Source organism: Bos mutus, chromosome 25 (genome assembly GCF_027580195.1).
Source record: "Bos mutus isolate GX-2022 chromosome 25, NWIPB_WYAK_1.1, whole genome shotgun sequence".
NCBI classification, from domain to species: Eukaryota; Metazoa; Chordata; class Mammalia; order Artiodactyla; family Bovidae; genus Bos; species Bos mutus.
This window is the reverse complement of record NC_091641.1, coordinates 28,318,466-28,339,177: the sequence shown is the minus strand read 5'-3', so window position 1 is coordinate 28,339,177 and position 20,712 is coordinate 28,318,466. Positions and strand designations below refer to the sequence as shown.

The 20,712-nt window shown below is 42.0% G+C and overlaps 1 protein-coding gene and 1 pseudogene across 1 annotated transcript in view; one reads left to right on the top strand and one right to left on the bottom strand.

The window, feature by feature from the left end:
• Positions 1–809: 809 nt before the first annotated feature.
• On the bottom strand, positions 810–2,483 carry LOC102264904 (heterogeneous nuclear ribonucleoproteins C1/C2-like; annotated as a pseudogene).
• A 6,303-nt stretch (positions 2,484–8,786) lies between these two features.
• RRN3 (RRN3 homolog, RNA polymerase I transcription factor) overlaps positions 8,787–20,712 on the top strand; it is a 28,099-nt gene continuing 16,173 nt past the window's right edge. The window contains exons 1-8 of the mRNA XM_005906341.3: positions 8,787–8,943; positions 11,026–11,131; positions 11,804–11,860; positions 16,497–16,586; positions 16,734–16,863; positions 17,258–17,317; positions 17,688–17,751; positions 18,493–18,562. Of these exons, the coding sequence (XP_005906403.1) occupies positions 8,855–8,943; positions 11,026–11,131; positions 11,804–11,860; positions 16,497–16,586; positions 16,734–16,863; positions 17,258–17,317; positions 17,688–17,751; positions 18,493–18,562 (666 nt within the window). The 5' untranslated portion in view covers positions 8,787–8,854. The remainder of the gene's footprint in view (positions 8,944–11,025; positions 11,132–11,803; positions 11,861–16,496; positions 16,587–16,733; positions 16,864–17,257; positions 17,318–17,687; positions 17,752–18,492; positions 18,563–20,712) is intronic.

Here is a 20,712-nt window from a genome sequence, read left to right as displayed (position 1 = left end):
TATATGGACCTTTGTTGGCAAAGTGATGTTTCTGCTTTTTTTCCCCCTCCAAATTCCTGGTTAAATAAGGACTTGTTTATTTTGAGGGAAGAAAAAGGCGCCAAACATCAGGCTGTTCACAAAAATAACCCACACTATCAACTTTAAAAAACAAACCTTAAGATTATTACACTAGTTATTTTTCTAGAGGATGCATTTAACATGCCAACTCTCATTCACAAAAGTACATTGTTACATTTGTGTTGAACAGCCCCACATAGCACTCTTATGTGGGGTGTAACACACATACCTCTAACTCAAAGCTGCTCTCAGGTTCTGCTCAACTAATGAGATTGCCTTTGTAGTTAGAGAAGAAGCTACTGTATGAATGGAAAGAACTGTACTCCCTCTATAGCAAGAGATTATTTTGGAGACAGTTGATGCTGCTACTGCTGCTGCTGCTGCTAAGTCGCTTCAGCCGTGTCTGACTCTGTGCGACCCCATAGACAGCAGCCCACCAGGCTTCCCCATCCCTGGGATTCTCCAGGCAAGAACACTGGAGTGGGTTGCCATTTCCTTCTCCAATGCATGAAAGTGAAGAGTGAAAGTGAAGTCGCTCAGTCGTGTCCGACTCTTAGCGTTCCCATGGACTGCAGCCTACCAGGCTCCTCCGTCCATGGGGTTTTCCAGGCAAGAGTACTGGAGTGGGGTGCCATTGCCTTCTCTGGAGACAGTTGATACATCCTTTTTATTGTTAAGTCATAAAGACGTATCAAAATTAAAGCAAAAATTACAGGGTAAAGACTAAACGTAACTACTAGGAGGGTCAAAGGAAGTGAAAATGGGCAACATGAATTAATGAACATGGGAAGGACAAGGGTGGGGAGAACAGTGAGCATGTACTGAAGATACTAGGGGAGAGGATCTGGTGAAAATTTTGATCTTAGACAAGCATCTAGGTAAAGAAATAATGGGACAAGATTTCTAAACCCCACTATGTGCTGAAGAGTCATCCTCGCCACTGGCGCTGTCTCCATTATCCTCTCTGTTTCAGCATCCTTGATCAACTCCAGCTGGTCATCCCCCCGATCTTCACTATCGTCATCATCCAGTAGGTCCCCCTCCTCAGCAGAGTCATCTGCACCCCCCGCTCAGACTCCATCTTCATTAGTCTTATCTTGCTCAGGGAGCTGCCGCTCTGCTCCTCTTCTGACTTACCCTTCTTCATCTCCACTCCTTGTGTGCTCCGTTCCTTTTCAATTATTTCCCAGGCTTTCCAGTAAAGAACCCACTTTTTGTTTTATCTGAGTTAACTCCTTCTTAATGGTCTGAAGGTCATCTCCTTTCAACTTTCCAGACTTAGAGGGAGATCCCCACTGTCTGCTCTTAGAATTGAAGCCATGTTTGCCCCTTTATGAGGTGTTTCCTGATATTTGCTGGCATTCTGAGGGCACTACAGCCCGAGCAATAGGAGGAGGAGGAGGAACATGTGCTAGGTAACTGTGCGTCCTGTCGTAATAATCCTGTTGAAAGTCACAGTCCAAGTCAAAAGATGGGCTGAGTGGAGGGGATGGAGAAGGGTGTTCTGGTACTGACCCGTAATCTGCGCTGCAGATCATTTCACACCTGCTTTTCCTCCGTTCACTTTTGGCTCTGCAGCCAGATTAATATCTAAAACCTGGCCAGCAATCATCCTGCCATCCTCTCCTGCCACAGCAGCCTGGGCGTTTCTCTCATTAACACACTGAATGAAGGCAAAGCCCCTGTGAACAGAGCAACCCATGATTCTGCTGTATTTTGAAAAGATTGCCTCCAGGTCGGATTTCTTGACCACAAGGGTACTGAGATTCACAATGAATACACGAGACTTCATGGAGCAAGGATCCATCTTGTCGATAACATTACTGGCCATTGTCTTTGATGATACGGTGCCTCACAAAGCTGAAAAACGTAGCTGAAGATCAAGAAAAATGTCACAGGAGGGGGAAGGGAGAAGAGATTCGATTCTGAATCTCCTACCCCGGCGTTCTACGTGGAGAAGCCGATTCCTGCTGGAGGTTGGCAACGAAGTTGCCATCACTCAGTCTTTGCCTCTTCACAAAACGTGTCTCTGCTTTTTAATACGCTGTCTAGGTTTCTCAGAGCTTTACTTCCAAGGAGCAAGTGTCTTTTAATTTTGTGGCTACAGTCACCGTCTTCAGTGATTTTGGAGTCCAAGAAAATGACATCTGTCACTGTTTCCACATTTCACCAATCTATTTGCCGTGAAGTCATGGGACCAGATGCCAAGATAGTTTTTTGAATGTTGAGTTTTAAGCCAGCTTTTTTACTCTCCTCTTTTGCCTTCATCAAGAGGCTCTTTAGTTCCTCTGCTTTCTGTCGTTAGTGTGGTGTCATCTGCATATCTGAGGTTGTTGATATTTCTACTGCAATCTTGATTCTAGCTTATGTTTACCCAGTCTGGCATTTTGCATGATGTATTCTGCATAGAAGTTAAATAAGCAAGGTGACAATATACAGCCTTGACGTACTCCTTTCCCAATTTGGAACTAGTCAGTTGTTCCAAGTCTGGTTCTGTTACTTCTTGACCTGCATACAGGTTTCTCAGGATGCAGGTAAGGTGGTCTGGTATTCCCATCTGTTTCAAAATTTTCCACAGTTTGTTGGGATTCACACAGTCAAAGGTTTTAGCATAGTAAATGAAGCAGAAGTAGTTTTTTTTTTTTAATTCCCCTGCTTTTTCTGTAATCCACCGGATGTCAGCAATTTGATCTCTGGCTCCTCCGCCTTTTCTAAATCCAGCTTGAACATCTGGAATTTTTTGGTTCACGTATTGTTGAAGCCTAGATTGAAGGATTCTGAGCATTACCTTTCTAGCATGTGAAATGAGCACAGTTGTGTTCATTAAGATCATGATTTATACCAGTGGTTCTTAATTTTGGCATTATTGTCTCCCTGGGGCATTTGGCAGTGTCTAGAGATCTTTGCCGGAGAAGGCAATGGCACCCCACTCCAGTACTCTTGCCTGGAAAATCCCATGGACGGAGGAGCCTGGTGGGCTGCAGTCCATGGGGTCACTAAGAGTTGGACACGATTGAGCGACTTCACTTTCACTTTTCACTTTCATGCATTGGAGAAGGAAAAGGCAACCCACTCTGGTGTTCTTGCCTGGAGAATCCCAGGGATGGGGGAGCCTGGTGGGCTGCCATCTATGGGGTCGCACAGAGTCGGACACGACTAAAGCGACTTAGCAGCAGCAGCAGAGATCTTTGCTTGTCACAGTGGCACAGAGGGGAATGCTGCTGTCACCTAATGGATGAAGACCAGAGATACTGCTAAACATCCTGCAATGGGCAGGACAGTCTCCTCCTCTCATAAAGTATTATCTGGTCTAACATGTCACCAGTGCCAAGGTTGAGAAACTGCTTTATATTTCTCTGGGACAAGGAAAGCTCTAAATTAATGGTCTTTGGATATACTTATATTATTTAATCATATATTAAATACATTAATTTTATTGTATATAATTTTATATTACATACACATAGTATATGAATATTTATGATTGCATACATATTATGTGGCTATGACATATTAGTAAATATATATACATTATTAATATTCATTAACTACATGAAAGATATACAGTTGACATCTTGTGTTAATGAATGTTTTTATAAAGATAAGTGACTCAAAATAACTGTTGACTCTTTGGAAAGGGGAAAGGAACAAATCATATATTTATTATTGGCTTTGCTATTTAGAAATTATTCATTTGGAACGTCCCTGCCATTCAGTGATTTGAAAAACATTTCTGGAGCATTGATAGTGACCCTTTCATCTACAGCAAAAATTTATTGGAAGCCATTTGGTACCATATGACCTCATCTCTCTAGACTGGGTTAGAGGAGGGCTTATTGTTGTTATTTAGTCACTAAGTCATGTCCTACTCTTTGCGACCCTATGGACTGTAGCTTGCCAGACTCCTCTGTGCGTGAGATTTCCCTGGCAAAAATACAGGAGTGAGTTGCCATTTCCTTCTCCAGGGGATCTTTCCAACCCAGGGATCATGTCCATATCTCCTGCTTTGGCAGGTGGATTCTTTACCACTGAGCCACCAGAGAAGTTCCTGACTCAAATTTGGCCAGTGAGAAATTCTTTTTTGGTGCTTTAAGATATCCTGTAACCTTAGAACAAATTCTTCTTTTCTGCTTAAACTAGCTGAAGATAGCTGTTACAAAGCCACAATTGTGGCTTTGCCCAAAGAACTACTCTGGGGATGAGTGTAAAATTCATCTCTAGAGGAAGACTGCTCTTTTGAAAAACAGTTTAATGGGTCATCTGGGTACACGAAAGTAAAATTTCACTCTAGAGTGAAGAAGCTCAGAGCAATTATGAACAATGATAATACCCAGTGATACGAAAGGATGACTACATTGTAGGCGAGGTTGTATCTTTGCAAGCACATGTTCCTATTTGTTTGCTTTCTGTTGTTGTCGCAGTTGGAGAAGGAGGGGTCTTTATTAGTACTGGTACTTTTTTTTTTTTTTTAAGAGTTGGAGACAAAAAGCCATGAGAGTCTGAGGAAGGCAAGGCTGGATAAAGGAGGCTTTTATCCTGTCACGCTGAGATGGCCCATGAAACAGAGTGAGCAAAGGATCCACAGTGAAGGAGCATGACCCAAGAACTCCCACAGAAGATTATGCCACTTAGTTTTAGGATTTTTCCTGTATTGTGCTCAGGTGTTATTGAAAAAAAAATTTAACATAGAAGCCTTGTCTTAACTGTGCTTTATGAACATAAGGAAGAAGCTGTGTTCAAGCTTATGGACGAAGTATTGCAGGGAGTAGCACAACTACTTAGGAAAGTTCTTTGACTGTGTCTTGTATACCTCCAAGAGCAACTCTGCTGCTGCTGCTGCCAAGTCGCTTCAGTCGTGTCCAACTCTGTGCGACCCCACAGACGGCAGCCCACCAGGCTCCTCTGTCCCTGGGATTCTCCAGGCAAGAACACTGGAGTGGGTTGTCATTTCCCTCTCCAATGCATGCAAGTGAAAAGTGAAAGTGACGTCACTCAGTCGTGCCCATGGGGTTATAAAGAGCTGGACACAACTTAGCAACTAAACAGCAACAACCGTGATTTATCAATCCATTTTCCTGTCTCCAATATTTAGAAGTCTTACACAGCCTCCTAAATATCTGAAGTAATTTTATCATTGGAAGACAAGAGAAAATAAATAGTATGCTTGTTGTCTGGGAATATATATGGTAATTGCATAAAGAAAAGTTGAAATGATTTTTTAAGAACTCAGGATAGTGGTTACCTTGAGAGGAAGCAGGCAGAGGGTGGGGGTCTGGAAGGAGCACATAGAAAGCATCAATATTACAGGCTGTTTCATAAGTTGGTTGTACATTCACAGGTCTTCACTTTACTATGTTCAATAACTTACATTAACATATATTCTTTAATACATATCAGACTTTTTACAAGTGAAGGAATAAAGTAACTGTCAAATTCCTTGACAGTACAGTTAAACTTATACTGGCTGAGAGTGCAAAGAATTGTAATTTTTTTTTTTTTTTAGCTCTGCTTTGTGGGTATAGGGGAAGAGATTCCCATTTAAACAGCTATCTTGAACATCTTTGTGAGCTACCACACAATTTCCTCGGTTCCTGGGACATGGATGATTTCTGCCCAGCATTCCGCAGGAACTCGGAAGCAGAGAGGCAAGAAATGGTGTGCCCATATGGAGGCAGCAGAAGGACAGTAACTGATTTTACACCGTTGCCAAAACAGAACAATGCTTTATATTTTAAAAGTTGCTGTACCTAGTTTATGCCCTTTTGATATAGTTCTATACAGTTTCCAAAGGTTGCAACAATTCTCCCTTCATCCCCTTTTCCCTCTGCCTCCTTCCTGCCCACCCTGCCTTGGCACCTGTTGTTCCCTATGTTTGGAAGACCCTTTCCTGCTTTGCTGGTCTGGCTGACTTGGTACATCTTTAAAAATTATAAGTTTAAGGGTTAATGCCTTTTGAAAACTGCCTTCTCTCACTCTTTGATTTCTAATCCCAGAATTATCACAGCTCTAAGATTTTTGGATAACATGTGTCATCAACCCCGTTTCCAGGAGGGTAAGATTAGCTTGGGTGTTTGTGAGAAGAGCCCAGTAGGTAGGAAGAAGCAGGTTTCTGGGTCAGGCCAACTTGTTCAAATCCTGACCCTCCCCATCTTTCTGTGGGTTTAGATTAATCACAGGGCTTCCAGTTCTTCATTTCTATTATTGATTTTTATTGGAGTATAGTTGCTTTACAATTTTGTGTTATTTTCTACTGTACAGCAAAGGGAATCAGCAATATGTATACATATACCCTCTTTGGAAGATTTCTTTCCCATTTAGGTCACCACAGAACACTGAGTAGCATTCTCTATGCTATACAGTAGGTTCTCATTAGTTATCTGTTTTATGAGTGCCTGCATGCTAAATCTCCAGTGTTCTTGCCTGGAGAATCCCAGTCATGGTGGAGCCTGGTGGGCTGCCATCTATGGGGTCGCACAGAGTCGGACATGACTGACGCGACTTAGCAGCAGCAGCAGCATGCTAAATTGCTTCAGTCAGTCAGTTCAGTCGCTCAGTCGTGTCTGACTCTTTGCGACCCCATGAATCGCAGCACACCAGGCCTCCCTGTCCATCACCAACTCCCGGAGTTCACCCAAACTCACTGTGTCCAATTCTCTCCGACCCTATGTACCTTAGCCCTCTAGGCTTGGGTTCTTCAGTTTGACTGAGGGAGCCTGAAAGAGATGGGAATACCAGACCACCTGACCTGCCTCTTGAGAAACCTGTATGCAGGTCAGGAAGCAACAGTTAGAACTGGACATGGAACAACAGACTGGTTCCAAATAGGAAAAGGAGCACATCAAGGCTGTATATTGTCACCCTGCTTATTTAACTTATATGCAGTGTACATCATGAGAAACGCTGGGCTGGAGGAAGCACAAGCTGGAATTAAGATTGCTGGGAGAAATATCAATAACCTGAGATCTGCAGATGACACCACCCTTATGGCAGAAAGTGAAGAGGAACTCAAAGCCTCTTGATGAAAGTGAAAGAGGAGAGTGAAAAAGTTGGCTTAAAGCTCAACATTCAGAAAACGAAGATCATGGCATCTGGTCCCATCACTTCATGGGAAATAGATGGGGAAACAGTGGAAACAGTGTCAGACTTTATTTTTCTGGGCTCCAAAATCACTGCAGATGGTGACTGCAGCCATGAAATTAAAAGACGCTTACTCCTTGGAAGGAAAGTTATGACCAATCTAGACAGCATATTCAAAAGCAGAGACATTACTTTGCCAACAAAAGTCCGTCTAGTCAAGGCTATGGTTTTTCCAGTGGTCATGTATGGATGTGAGAGTTGGACTGTGAAGAAAGCTGAGCTCTGAAGAATCGATGCTTTTGAACTGTGGTGTTGGAGAAGACTCTTGAGAGTCCCTTGGACTGCAAGGAGATCCAACCAGTCCATTCTGCAGGAGATCAGTCCTGGGTGTTCTTTGGAAGGAATGATGCTGAAGCTGAAACTCCAGTACTTTGGCCACCTCCTGCGAAGAGCTGACTCATTGGAAAAGACTCCGATGCTGGGAGGGATTGGGGGCAGTAGGAGAAGGGAATGACAGAGGATGAGATGGCTGGATGGCATCACCAACTCAATGGCCCTGGATTTGGGTGAACTCCGGGAGTTGGTGATGGACAGGGAGGCCTGGCGTGCTGCAATTCATGGGGTCGCAAAGAGTAGGACAGGACTGAGCCACTGAACCGAACTGGAACTGGACTGACTCCTAGAATTTAAAAGTCCACAGACCAAGCCACTGATTGGCCCCTCCGGGTGTCCCCGCCCCTTCTCTGGGAAACTCAGGGCTGGACAGACACCTCCCAGGCAACTCTCCAGTCTCATTACAGTTGTTGTTCAGTCGCTCATTCATGTCCGACTCCTTGTGATCCCATGGACTGCAGCACGCCAGACTTCCCTGTCTTTCACCATCTACCGGAGCTTGCTCAAACTATGTCCATTGAGTCAGTGATACCATCCAACCATCTCATCCTCTGTCGTCCCCTTCTCCTCCTGCCCTCATTCTTTCCCAGCATCAGGGTCTTTTTCTAATGAGTCGGCTCTTCACATTAGATGGCCAAAGTATTGGAGTTTCAGCTTCAGCATCGGTACTTTCAATGAATATTCAGGACTGATTTCCTTTAGGGTTTACTGGTTTGAGCTCCTTGCTGTCCAAGGGACTCCCAAGAGTCTTTTGCAACACCACAGTTCGCCTTCTTTATAGTCCAACTCTCACATCCCTACATGACTACTGGAAAAACCATAGCTTTGACTAGACGGACCTTTGTTGGTCCAACTCTGAGTCAAAGTTGGCTCAGTACAGTGCACTGGCTAAGTCGCTTCAGCCGTGCATTCTTCCCGACCCCACGGACTATAGCCCCCCCAGGCTCCTCTGTCCATGGGATTCTCCAAACAAGAACACTGGCGTGGGTAGCCATGCCCTCCTCCACCCGACCTTCCCGACTCAGGGATCGGACTCAAGTCTCCTGCATTGGCAGGCGGATTCTTTACCGCTGAGCCACCAGCGGAGTCCACAGCACCTCGCTTGGCGGGGAAAGTCCTCCAAGAGGAAGAAGGGGCCTGATTCACGGCGGGGATTACGCCTTAGCGGCGCTCTAGCTTGGACCCGGGTAACTCAGCTCTCCCCGCGTGGGGCTCCTGATTGGCTGAAGCCCGTTGCTCTCACGCGTGTCTTCCGGAACGGAGGCGGGCCTAGTGGGAGAAAGACTTCCGGCATAAGCCGCAGTCGTCGCGTTTGTCCGGCCGGATGGCGGCTCCTCTGCTTCACACGCGGTTTCCCGGAGATGCGGCCTCTTCGGGCTCTGCGGTCAAGACGCTGGGCTCGCCGAGGACCGGGTAAGAATGCAGGACGCTTCCTTCTGTGCGTCCGGGAGCAGAGCACTGGACCGGGATTAGGAGAGCGGAGCTGAAGGGTCTGGGCCAGAGCTCATGGAATGGGTGGGAGCCGAGGGAAGAGGGTCATTTCAGGTCGTCAGGAGTGAGCCAGTGACCCTTGGATGGGTAGTAAAGGTGGGAGAGGGGCTGGGAAAAGCAACCTCCTCGGTTCCAGAGTCCCCTTTTCTCCCCACTGGGCTCCCTCATATTTTTCCAGGCCTGGGTACTACCTTATACTCCTTTACTCTTCTTCCCACCTGCTTCTTCGACTGGATTCAAAAAGAGATACTTGGGCTATTTGGATTATTAACCAAATGATGCCACTGATGGCAGATTGTGTCTTTGAGTTTTTGTTTGCTTGAAGGTTATTTGACGCACATTTGCTTAACAGTGTTTTATATCTAGCTCAACTTTTAAAACCCGTAACTCCCATAAAACACTTTGGGGTTTAACTTTGAGAGTCTTTCAGTTCAATTCAGTCGCATAGTCGTGTCCGACTCTTTGCGACCCCATGAACCACAGCACAGGCCTCCCTGTCCATCACCAACTCCCGGAGTTCACCCAAACCCATGTCCATTGAGTTGGTGATGCCATCCAGCCATCTCATCCTCTGTCATCCCCTTGTCCTCCTGCCCTCAATCTTTCCCAGCATCAGGGTCTTTTCCGATGAGTCAGCTCTTAGCATCAGGTGGCCAAAGTATTGGAGTTTCAGCTTCAACATCAGTCTTTCCAATGAACACCCAGGACTAATTTCCTTTAGGATGGACTGGTTGGATCTCCTTGCAGTCCAAGGGACTCTCAAGAGTCTTCTCCAACACCACAGTTCAAAAACATCAATTCTTTGGCGCTCAGCTTTCTTTATAGTCCAACTCTCACATCCATACATGACTACTGAAGAAACCATAGCCTTGACTAGATGGCTTTGTTGGCAAAGTAATGTCTCTGCTTTTGAATATGCTGTCTAGGTTGGTCATAACTTTCCTTCCATGAGAGTCTTTAGCAAGATGCTATGTTTTTTTCACTGACCTGTTTAAAAGAAACAAACTTTGTGGAACTCTTGGCATAATATCATATATATGTTTTTTAAAGTACCTACTTTGGATGTTAGAGTTGGTGACAGTATATCAAAAGAGACAAGGTCCATGCTCTCAACCGAGTTTAAAGTCTGAGGAGGGAAAGACAGTAAGTCAGCGATAATTTCAGATAGTGGTAACTACTGTGAAGAAATAAAATAGGGTGATGGTAGGGAAGAGGGAGAGGATAGGTACTTAAGATTTCTGATGTGGAAGGCCTCTCTCACAATTAAGCTTCAACTTGAAAGAAGACAAGGGTCCAACCACGTATACATCTGGAGAATGAGTGTTTCTGACAGAGGGAATAGTAAGTTATATGGGAATCTGATTGGTGAACTTGAACAGCAGAAAGGACTCTGGCTGCAGTATGTAAGGGTTGGAAGTGAGATGAAAAGGATAGGTAGGGGCTAGATTAATGTAGGACCTTGAAGTCTATAAGGAGTTTAGGTTTTTTTATTTTAAGAGAAGTAGGAAACCTTTGGAGAATTTAAGCAGAAGAGTAGCATGATCTGTCTTTTTTTAAGTTAAAAAAAAAAAAAAATACTGGGTTGCTGTGAGCTTTCTCTAGTTGCAGCAGTCAGGGGCTGCTTTTGTTGTGGCGTGCAGGCTTCTCGTTGCAGTGGCTTCTCTCGTTGCAGAACACAGGCTCTGGGATGCCCAGGCGTCAGTAGTTGTGGTGGCTTATTTAATTGTCCCTCGACATGTGGGATCTTCCCAGACCAGGAATCAAATCTGTGTCCCCTGTATTGGCAGGCAGATTCTTAACCGCTGGACCACCAGGGAAGCCTGCGTTTAGTTTTTGAAAGATTTTTAGATCACTGAATGAAGAATGCATTAATGGGGGATTCAAGTGGGAGGAGGGAGGCCAGTTAGGGGGCTTTAGCAGTGGTCTCACTGAACGATGTTGGATTTTATAAATTTTATTGTTGCTTGTCATGCACTTAATGGCTTGATATCTTTGGTTCTGTAGGCTTTCAGACATGCTTGCATTAGAGAATGATTTCTTCAGTTCTCCCCCAAGAAAAACTGTTCGGTTTGGTGGAACTGTGACAGAAGTGTTACTAAAGTACAAAAAGGTAAGAGGGGATACTGTGAGGTTTGGTGGGTTTTTCCCTCAGATTTATTGAAATATAATTGATGTATTGAGATTTGATTTTTGGTGGTCAGAATACAATTACAGCTATTATACTAAAGACCAGTAGACAAGATGGATTTTAGACATCAATATTGAAGTCAACTCAGTTTAACAATAGCATGGTGCTGTCCGCTCACAATTAGAATAGTAACCCCTTTTCTGCGGTTTTATACCTTCAGATGCTTTATTTACCTACTGTCCTTTAAAATCTTTAGCAAGTGGTATAATTAAAAAAAACCTATTAGATCAGAGCATTTTATTTCTTAAGTAGTTACATAAGCATTGCTTTGGGATAATAAACCAGCTCTATTAATGGGGATATTTTGGGGCTTTGTTTCCATGTTAGTTTAGAAGCGATTCTCCTGTGTCTCAGGGATGGTGGGAGAATGTGCTGTGTACTTTCATGTGTGACCTGCATTTATACCCATATGTATGCATGGGTACTATCATGGTCAGATGTCAGTGCACAGGTGTACACAAGTGTACCAGAACACCCCAGAACTGAGATGTCAGTGGTACAGGTTTCTTTTTGTAATGGTTTAAAGTCCTGCTGTTGGTCTTTAAAAGGAAAACCCAAGCAAGCAAAAATTCATTTTTTCCCCTTCTTCTTAAGGGGGAAACAAATGACTTTGAGCTGTTGAAGAACCAGCTGTCAGATCCAGAGATAAAGGTAACTAATTTTGTGTTTGATTATTAGCAAAGTTGTTACCACTTTGTCCAGATGGTAATTTGCACTTGTTGTCCTGTTCCATTCTCTAGAACTTACTTTGTGATCCTGCTTTAACGGTTCTCAACCAGGGGCACTTTCACCCCTGAGGGGATTCAGTGATGAATGGAAGGGAACAGCGGTACTGCCACCCAGTGCGTGGGTGGTAGGGGTGCTGCTGAAAGCCGTACATCACACACAGCAGCCCTTCACGACACTGAACCATCTGGGCCCAAATCCCAGCAGTCCTGGGGCTGGGAAACCCTGCTTTAATTTGCCTTTTTAGAACCTGTCTTCTGTGCTGCAGGCAACTCTCCAGTGCTAAACAACAAAATGAAACCAACAAACGACGACTTGTATTTCAACCTGCTACTCTGTTTCGCGTTTTTGGAAATGGTTCGAGATTTGTACCCATCACGTAAATGTTATTCCCCCTTTCTTCCTTGACTGCCCAGTTACGGGAAGAATAGTCTGTTACTGTGGGCATTGGTGGTCAGATTGCCTGGGATAGAATCCCAGCTCCATTGTTTCCCAATGTGTGATCTTGGGCACATTCTTTAACCTCTTTGCCTCTGTTTCCCTCCTTGTAAAACCAGAGAAATAAGTTCTTTAAGCGTAGAGGTCTTTCAGGGATCCAATGAGAGCAGTCTCTGACTCAGAGGACTTTTTAATTGTTCATGTTGACAGTCTGCACTTTCTCATTCGTGTTTAAATCCACTGTGAAGTCCACTGCTGTATATACTGTGACAAAGGTTACTGATGATTTCCTACATTCTGATTTCATGGACTTCCTCTTTCAGCCCCATAATAATTTCTTGTAGCAATTTGTACAGTTGACTGCCCATTTCTTAAAACCTTTCCTTCAGTTTCTTTGATCTTCCTGTCTTCTTACTGCTTATCTCTCATCACTCTCTTGACAAGTTCTTCAGAAATTTGGTATTGATTGGATTTCCTAACTTACCCCGTCCTCACTTTACAGATTCTTCCTGTGTGATTCCACTATGTTCTCGTGGTTTTGGGATTTATCTGTGTCCTCATAATAGAATTATTTGCATTTATAGATCAAATTGCTCTTGTGGGCTTCAGACTTTGTTCTTTCTTTTTTAATTTTAATATCACTTATTTTTTTATCAAAGTATAATTGAATTCCAGTGTTGTGCAGACTTGTTTCTTAACTGCAAACCCACAGGTGTTACGGGTGCCCTGGATTTAGCATTTTCTCTCTTTCAAATCCACTCTACAGGCTTTATGTGCCTAAATGATTTATTGCTTGTCTGTCTCACGTACACGTCCCCTCCACCCCTTATATCCTTAACAGTGCATTTGAGTCATCGCTAAAGCACATTCTAAAAATGCCGTTGCCCTCTTCATGCCCACCGAGGAATAGAGGACCAGCCCCTTAGCATGGCCTGCAGCAGACTTAGAGTGTTCAGTCTCGCTAGATACTCTGTTTCTTGAATTTGCCACTTTACGGCTTTGCATGTGCCTTTTCTCTCTGGCTGTGAGAGATTCTCGGATCCACTTTGCTTGCTGCCTGTTTGAGCATGGGCTCTGGTTACATCACCTCCCTCTCTTACTGGCTTTGTGATTGAGGGCGAATTACTGCCTTTCAGTGCCTAGGTGTCCCCAGCTATGAACCAATGGTAGTTCTCCCTATCTCATGGAATGTTAAAAGTCTTAGAATAGTGCCTTGCACTTAGTCTTATATTAATGTTTATTATTATTATTACTGTAATTATAAAACTATTCTTTGAGACCCAACTGAAATGTCATCTTCACTAATGAACTTTCCCAGATTTTGTCTAAGCACATGATTGTGCCTTCATTCAGACCATGCCCCACCCTACAAGCAGATCTCTAACTAGAAATCTGGCTTACAGGGACTTCAGTGATATGTCTGGTCCCTCTTTGCTCTCCAGATTGATCTGTTGGCTTGCTTGCTCACAGTATACTCCAGCCAGACTAAACTGCTCTTGGTTTTCTGAAGACATGCTTTCACCTTTGTAAAGTGTAGAGCCCTTGAGAGTACTCAGTCTGTTTAAAGACAGTGGAAGCATCGCTTCGTCTTTAAAGCTTTCTCTGACCTGTGCCTGCTTCCCCGGCTACACATTCTTTGTGTTCTACTGTATTTCATATCAGCACATCTCCAGGGGATTTTTACAGACCCAAGAATCACATCAGTTATGTTTATGTTAGTTCAGAGGAGTGTTGAAATAATTTGTTTCTAGTGATTGTTCAGTACCATAGTCTCTGACTGGTTTACTTGAAAACTGGAGCATTAAATGTCCTTATGATTTTGTTGCACTCGTTTTAGTGGAAAAGTGACAGACTAGAGCTAACTTTGGAGAAGGCAGTGGCACCCCACTCCGGTACTCTTGCCTGGAAAATCCCATGGATGGAGGAGCCTGGTAGGCTGCAGTCCATGGGGTCACTAAGAGTCAGACATGACTGAGCGACTTCACTTTCACTTTTCACTTTCATGCATTGGAGAAGGAAATGGCAACCCACTCCAGTGTTCTTGCCTGGAGAATCCCAGGGACGGGGGAGCCTGGTGGGCTGCCGTCTATGGGGTCACGCAGAGTCGGACACGACCGAAGCGACTTAGCAGCAGAGCTAACTTTGTGTGTAACTTAGCTTGGCCTCTCTGCTTAAGTCTTGTTATCCTTAATGAGTGTGGATATTATGAAGTTACTGTAGTGCAAATGAGTTGTGACTTTATTTTCCTGCCAGGTTAGTTAGGGTTTCATCGGCAAATAGTGTCATGGAGGTTTGTCATATAGATAATGCATAGGAAGCTCTCACTGGTTGAGTGGAAGATGGGGAGCTCCACTCTGTGGGGCAAGGCACTGTGTGAAAGTGGGCGGGGCATCGATCTAGGCAGATGGGTTTGAACCTAGTGTTTTACTGGTGAAAGTGAAAGTGAAGTTGCTCAGTCGTGTTCAATTCTGTGACCCCATGGACTGTAGCCTACAGGCTCCTCCATCCATGGGATTTTACAGGCAACAGTACTGGAGTGGGTTGCCTTTTCCTTCTCCAGGAGATCTTCCTGACCCAGGGATTGAACCCAGGTCTCCTGCATTGTAGGCAGATACTTTACTGTCTGAGCCACCGGGGAAGTCCTTTTTACTGGTGTGGTGGGCAAATTAATCTTTCTTAGCCTCAGTTTTTTCATCTATAAAATGAGAATAACAGTAATCCCTTTGCAGCATTTTTAGGATTAGGGAAAGGTGTATAAATATATGTTGGAGAAGGCAATGGCACCCCACTCCAGTACTCTTGCCTGGAAAATCCCATGGACGGAGTAGCCTGGTAGGCTGCAGTCCATAGGGTTGCTAAGAGTCGGACACGACTGAGCGACTTCACTTTGACTTTTCACTTTCATGCATTGGAGGAGGAAATGGCAACCCACTCCAGTGTTCTTACCTGGAGAATCGCATGGACGGAGGAGCGTGGTGGGCTGCAGTCCATGGGGTCGCACAGAGTCGGACACGACTGAAGCGACTTAGCAGCAGCAGCACGTATATACGTATGGTGTTAAGCACTGTGCCTGGCGCATGGTATGTGCTCCCTATAAGTAGTCTATGGCTGTAGGTCCAGTCCTGTCTGTTAATAGTTTATCACTGGGGGTTCAACACTGTCTGTCTGTAGTCTGTTGCTAAAGGTGCAACACTGTATTATTTTTGTTTCTTTATTTCTCTTTTCCCCTACTGAATATCATCATCAATCATTTTCTTTAAAAAACTAGGGGCTTTTTTTTTTGGCCATACTGTGCAGCTTGTGGGATCTTAGTTCCCTAGCCAGGGAGTGAACCTGCTCCCTTGGCAGTGAAAGCAAAGTCTGGACCGGCAGGAAGTTCCCCAGAATTAGGGGCTTTAATTTTTTCTTGCACATGTATTGCTTGAATACAAGCAATATCTATTAAGTATCACTGATACCTTATTCTCTACATGGCCTCTTTTTTGAACTTAGCAGGTTTTCCTGTGTCATGGAAAGTATTATGAATAGTAATTTTATTGTCTGAAAAATATTTAATGGAGTAGTGGAACCATCATTTATATAGAACACATTTTGATTCCTTTAGACCCATTTGCAAGTTGGGTTAAAAAAAAGTTACATTTATTGATGACTCTGTTTAATCAGCTTAGACTGAATATTATCCACATGCTTGCAGGTCATCATGAGGATAGAGGAAGTAGAGGTACCTATTGGTCTTTGTGGCCTTAGACTATTTGATCTGTTAGAATTCACTTTAAAAAAGTTCCAGGTGTCAACATTTACCATTTGAGGTGTTCTCACTTTTCTCGGGCCAGCAAAAATGATTAGAATTAAACATTGCACTTGATTCCTTTCCCTGATATCAATTACTATATTACTTCTTCTTCTTTGTTTTTAGAAAAAAGGAAAATTTATTGTAACATCTTTTTGTATTTTGATACAAACTAAGAAATCTTCATCCCAATTTTGGCTTAAGTCCAAGTTTGTGACTTTTCCCCTCCTAATTTAAATATTGCTGATAGATGACCAATGCCAGGTAATATCATTTCTCTGTTATTTTAGAGGACTTGTGATTTTGAAAGTACTTTTCTTTTTTTAACTTAAGGATGACCAGATCATTAACTGGCTGCTTGAATTCCGTTCTTCCATCATGTACTTGACGAAAGACTTTGAGCAGCTTATTAATATTCTGTTGGTAAGTTCACCATTTATTTCAATGACTTATATGTAATTCAGTACTTTGAAAATAGTATCTGTTGAAAATAGTATATATTGTATATATTGAAAATAGGATATATTGTATCAGTAAAATGTTTCTTTTGTCTTTCCCTCCCATCTCTAGAGATTGAAGTGGTTGAACAGAAGTCAGACAGTGGTGGAGGAGTATTTATCCTTCCTTGGTAATCTTGTATCAGCACAAACTGTCTTCCTTAGACCATGTCTCAGCATGATTGCTTCTCATTTTGTACCTCGTAAGTCATTGCTCTTTGCTTGCTTCAAGTTTTCTTTTTAAAAATATCTCTGTTAAAAAGGCTGCCTTCCCACTGTATTTTGGAGATTATGCCACCCTGGAAGAGGCCAGGATACTTACTGGAGCAGCAGTAGTTCTGGTACTTGTCTGTTCCCTATAATGATCTCCATGGAAGTGTCTGGATTTATTTGTTGCTGTGATTTTTATGGATTTAATTCCCTTTAGTGAGCTTCTGGTGAAGTCTTGGAATTCAGGGATTTTTAGCTGCTTAAACTTCATGCCCACATTGTAAATTTTATTGTCTTAAGTCAAAAGAAAAATTGCTTTTTTTATGTAGCTGTTGCTTGTTTAGATCAATGTTAGAAGTATAACATATTTTCTTTTTTCCTCAAAAGCCCGAGTGGTTATTAAAGAAGGTGACGTAGATGTTTCGGATTCTGATGATGAAGATGAGAGTAAGTACAAAGAGGATTAAACAGAGGCCACCTCTTGTGTCTGAGTATCCTTGTTCCTCCAGGACTTAGTCTCACAGATAGATGGTAACAAAGGGCAACCTTTGATGGAGTCTTTTTGTTATATATCTAACAAAAAGAATCTCAGTTATATTTAACTGATTACTATGCAATCAGTTGCAGTTACTGGCATTATTTACAGTCATCATTGATAATCATGGAGAAAAGTCTTGGGATTATTATTTTGCTGACATGTGATTATTTAACTGACAGATGATTCAGTTTTGGTCATCAGGGGATTTTAGCCTTAAGTAGGTAATTTTTCAGTTTTCAGTTTTATCTTAATGCTCATGCTCTCCCTTTTCACCTGTAGATCTTCCTGCAAATTTTGACACCTGTCACAGAGCCTTACAGATAATAGCAAGATATGTCCCATCGTGAGTATACTTCAGTTACTTTTTTGTATTGTGGTGTTTAAGTCTCAAGAAAATTATGATCAGTTAGAAAATTATAAAATCTCCACAGCATCAAACCTCAAATTGTATGCAGCATGTTTTTGTATCTCATTGCTGTCATATCACAGTTTAGAAAAAATGGCATTTCAGTTCTCTATTCATTGTCTTCAATTATTTTTCAAAACCTGTATGCCAAGTCTACTCTCCAGCTTTTTATGGTGGTTGGACTTTTGCTTTTAACTTCAACAGACAAAATAGCCAAAATTTTTCAGTGAGAACCGCCTGTGTGTTTGTGTCTTGTCTTACGAATAAAAATTCACTCTATATGTAGGTTTCTTTCGGAGGGGTGAACTTCAAATTCCCCCAGTAAGTTTAGCACATAAGCTAACTTTAAAAAGTCCAAGTTGGTAATTTTTTCTCCTTTTAAAAATAACACGTGTAGTGGGAAGTGTTTAGATTTTAAACTGAAGCTCTTTGTTAAAACCTTTGTAGAAAAAAAAGAATCCTCCTTTAATATCCTGATGATATCAAACTCAGCAGAAGCTTATTTTTCCCTAAGTTGTTACAGATTTTCTCTGAGGTGTTTTCACTTCCAGTTGCTTGAGGTAGGAGTCGCCTTTTGCCTCTTGTATCCATATTTGCTCTTAGAATGGGAATGTTACCTTCTGAGAAAGTCTCCTTATCATGGATTTATTGAAATTTTTTTTTTTTTTTTTTTAATAGCACACCATGGTTTCTTATGCCAATACTGGTGGAAAAATTTCCATTTGTTCGAAAATCAGAGAGAACATTGGTAAGAAATCTTTTCATGGGGGAAATAATGGAAAAGTTGTGTGGTTTAGTTTTAGGTGAATTTGGGTCCTTTTCTTCAAAGTTTTGTCTGCTGAATTTTAAACTCAAGACTAAGAATTTGACTCATTCCTTTCTTAGCAAGCCACTGACTGAGGATTCTCAGTGCCTTTTCTCTTATTCCTGTGTGCGTGTCAAGGGCAGAGTCCACTTCAGAAATATCTAGATAGAACTTAATGTTAACACAGGTAGGAATTGCTGGAAGATAATAGTTCATTTATTACTAGTTGTAAACATGCCTTATTTGAAGGCAGAGCCTTCTGTTAATGAAGTCTTGGAAGTCTTTTGCATAATATTTAGATCATCTGTGTAGAGTTCAATAACAGTGGTTTCCTTCTAAATACAGAATATTTTTTCCTAAATAATGTATTACAGGTATTAAAGAGTTAATAACTTTTGTTGATATTTGTGAGAGTGTGCTTCAACTGGAATGTTACAAATTCTGTATCTCTTATGAACATAGATGCTAAAATTCTCAACAAAATACTGGGAAACTGAGCCTAACAACATACAAAAAAGAATTATGCACTGAAATTTATCCTAGGAATGCAAAGTTGATTTAATACTCCCAAAGCAAGTAGCATAATAGGCTGTATCAGTAGAATAAATGGTAAATACCACATGATCATCTTAGTAGATGAAAAACGCCAAAACCATTTTGTGACAAAAACAGAAGAGAACTTCCTCAGCCTGATGAAGGGCATCTATGAAAAAAATCTATGAAAAATTCAAAACTTGTCTTTACCCTCAGTAGTGAAAGACTGAAGGCTTCCCCACAATAAGGAGCAAAACAAGGGTGTCCGCTTTTGCCACTTCTGGTCAGTATTTCTCTAAAGCTTCCAGCCAGGGCAGTTAGGCAAGAGAAAGAAAAAGGCGCCCACATTGGAAAGGAGGAGTAAAACTGTCTCTTTTTGCAGACGACATGATCTTATATACAGAAAAATCCTAAGGAATTCACAAGAATGCTAGTGGTAATAAATGAGTTCAGTATAGTCACAGGATGCCAGATCAATGTGATCAATAATGATCACATTGATCAGCCGATCAATAGTGATCGGTTGTGTAGGACAGTGGGGAAGAGAATAAATAGTCTTTCCAACAGTTGATTCTGGGGCAGGAGTATGTTCATATGCCAAGAATGAAATAGGACTTCTCTTCACATTATATACAAAATTGAACTCAAATTGGATAAAACTGTTAGAAAAAATGTGGGTGAAAATATTTGTGATCTTAGACAACAATTTCTAGATATACCACAAGAAACCACAGCAAAAACAGTTAAATTGTATTGCATCAAAATTAAAACCTTTTGTGCTTCATAGTCTTCAAGAAAATGAAAAGACAACTTAAATAATGGAAAAATATTTGCAAATCATATATTGGATAAAGGACTTGTATCTAGAATATTTAAAGAACTCTTATTGAACCTAATTTAAAAATGTACAAAGAGTCTGAATGGGTATTTCTCCACAATAGACATACAAATGGCTTAGGAGCACACGAAAAACTAAACATTTTTAGTCATTAGGAGAATGCAAGTCAAAACCACAACGAGATACTGCTTCTTACCTACTAGGATGGCTGTACTCAAAACGATAGATAATAACAAGTGTTGGCAAAGATGTGGAGAAACCAGAACCCCCCACGCTCTAGTGGGGATGTAAATGGTAAATGGTACAGCTGCTTTGGAAAACAGCCTTACAGTTCCTCATAAAAGGTAGAATTGCCATATGAACCCTCATTTCCACTGCTCCCAAGGGAAATAAAAATATGCGTCCCCCTAAAAACTTTGGCACAAATGTTCAAAGCAGCTTTACTCATAGTAGCCAAAATATGGAAGCCAACTGTTTAGCAGCTTATGAATAAATGGAATGTGCTATGCCTGCATATTGGAATATCAGTCAACAATAAACATGGTTTACTTGCTACAACATGAATGAAGTTTGAAAACATTATGCTGAAACACCACATGTTGTAATATTCTCCTTATGTGAAATAGCTATGCTAGGCAAATTCATAGAGAAAGAAAGTAGACCAGTGGTTACTTAGGGCTGGGAGGAGGTACATTACTGGAAGATACAAGGTTTTTTTTTA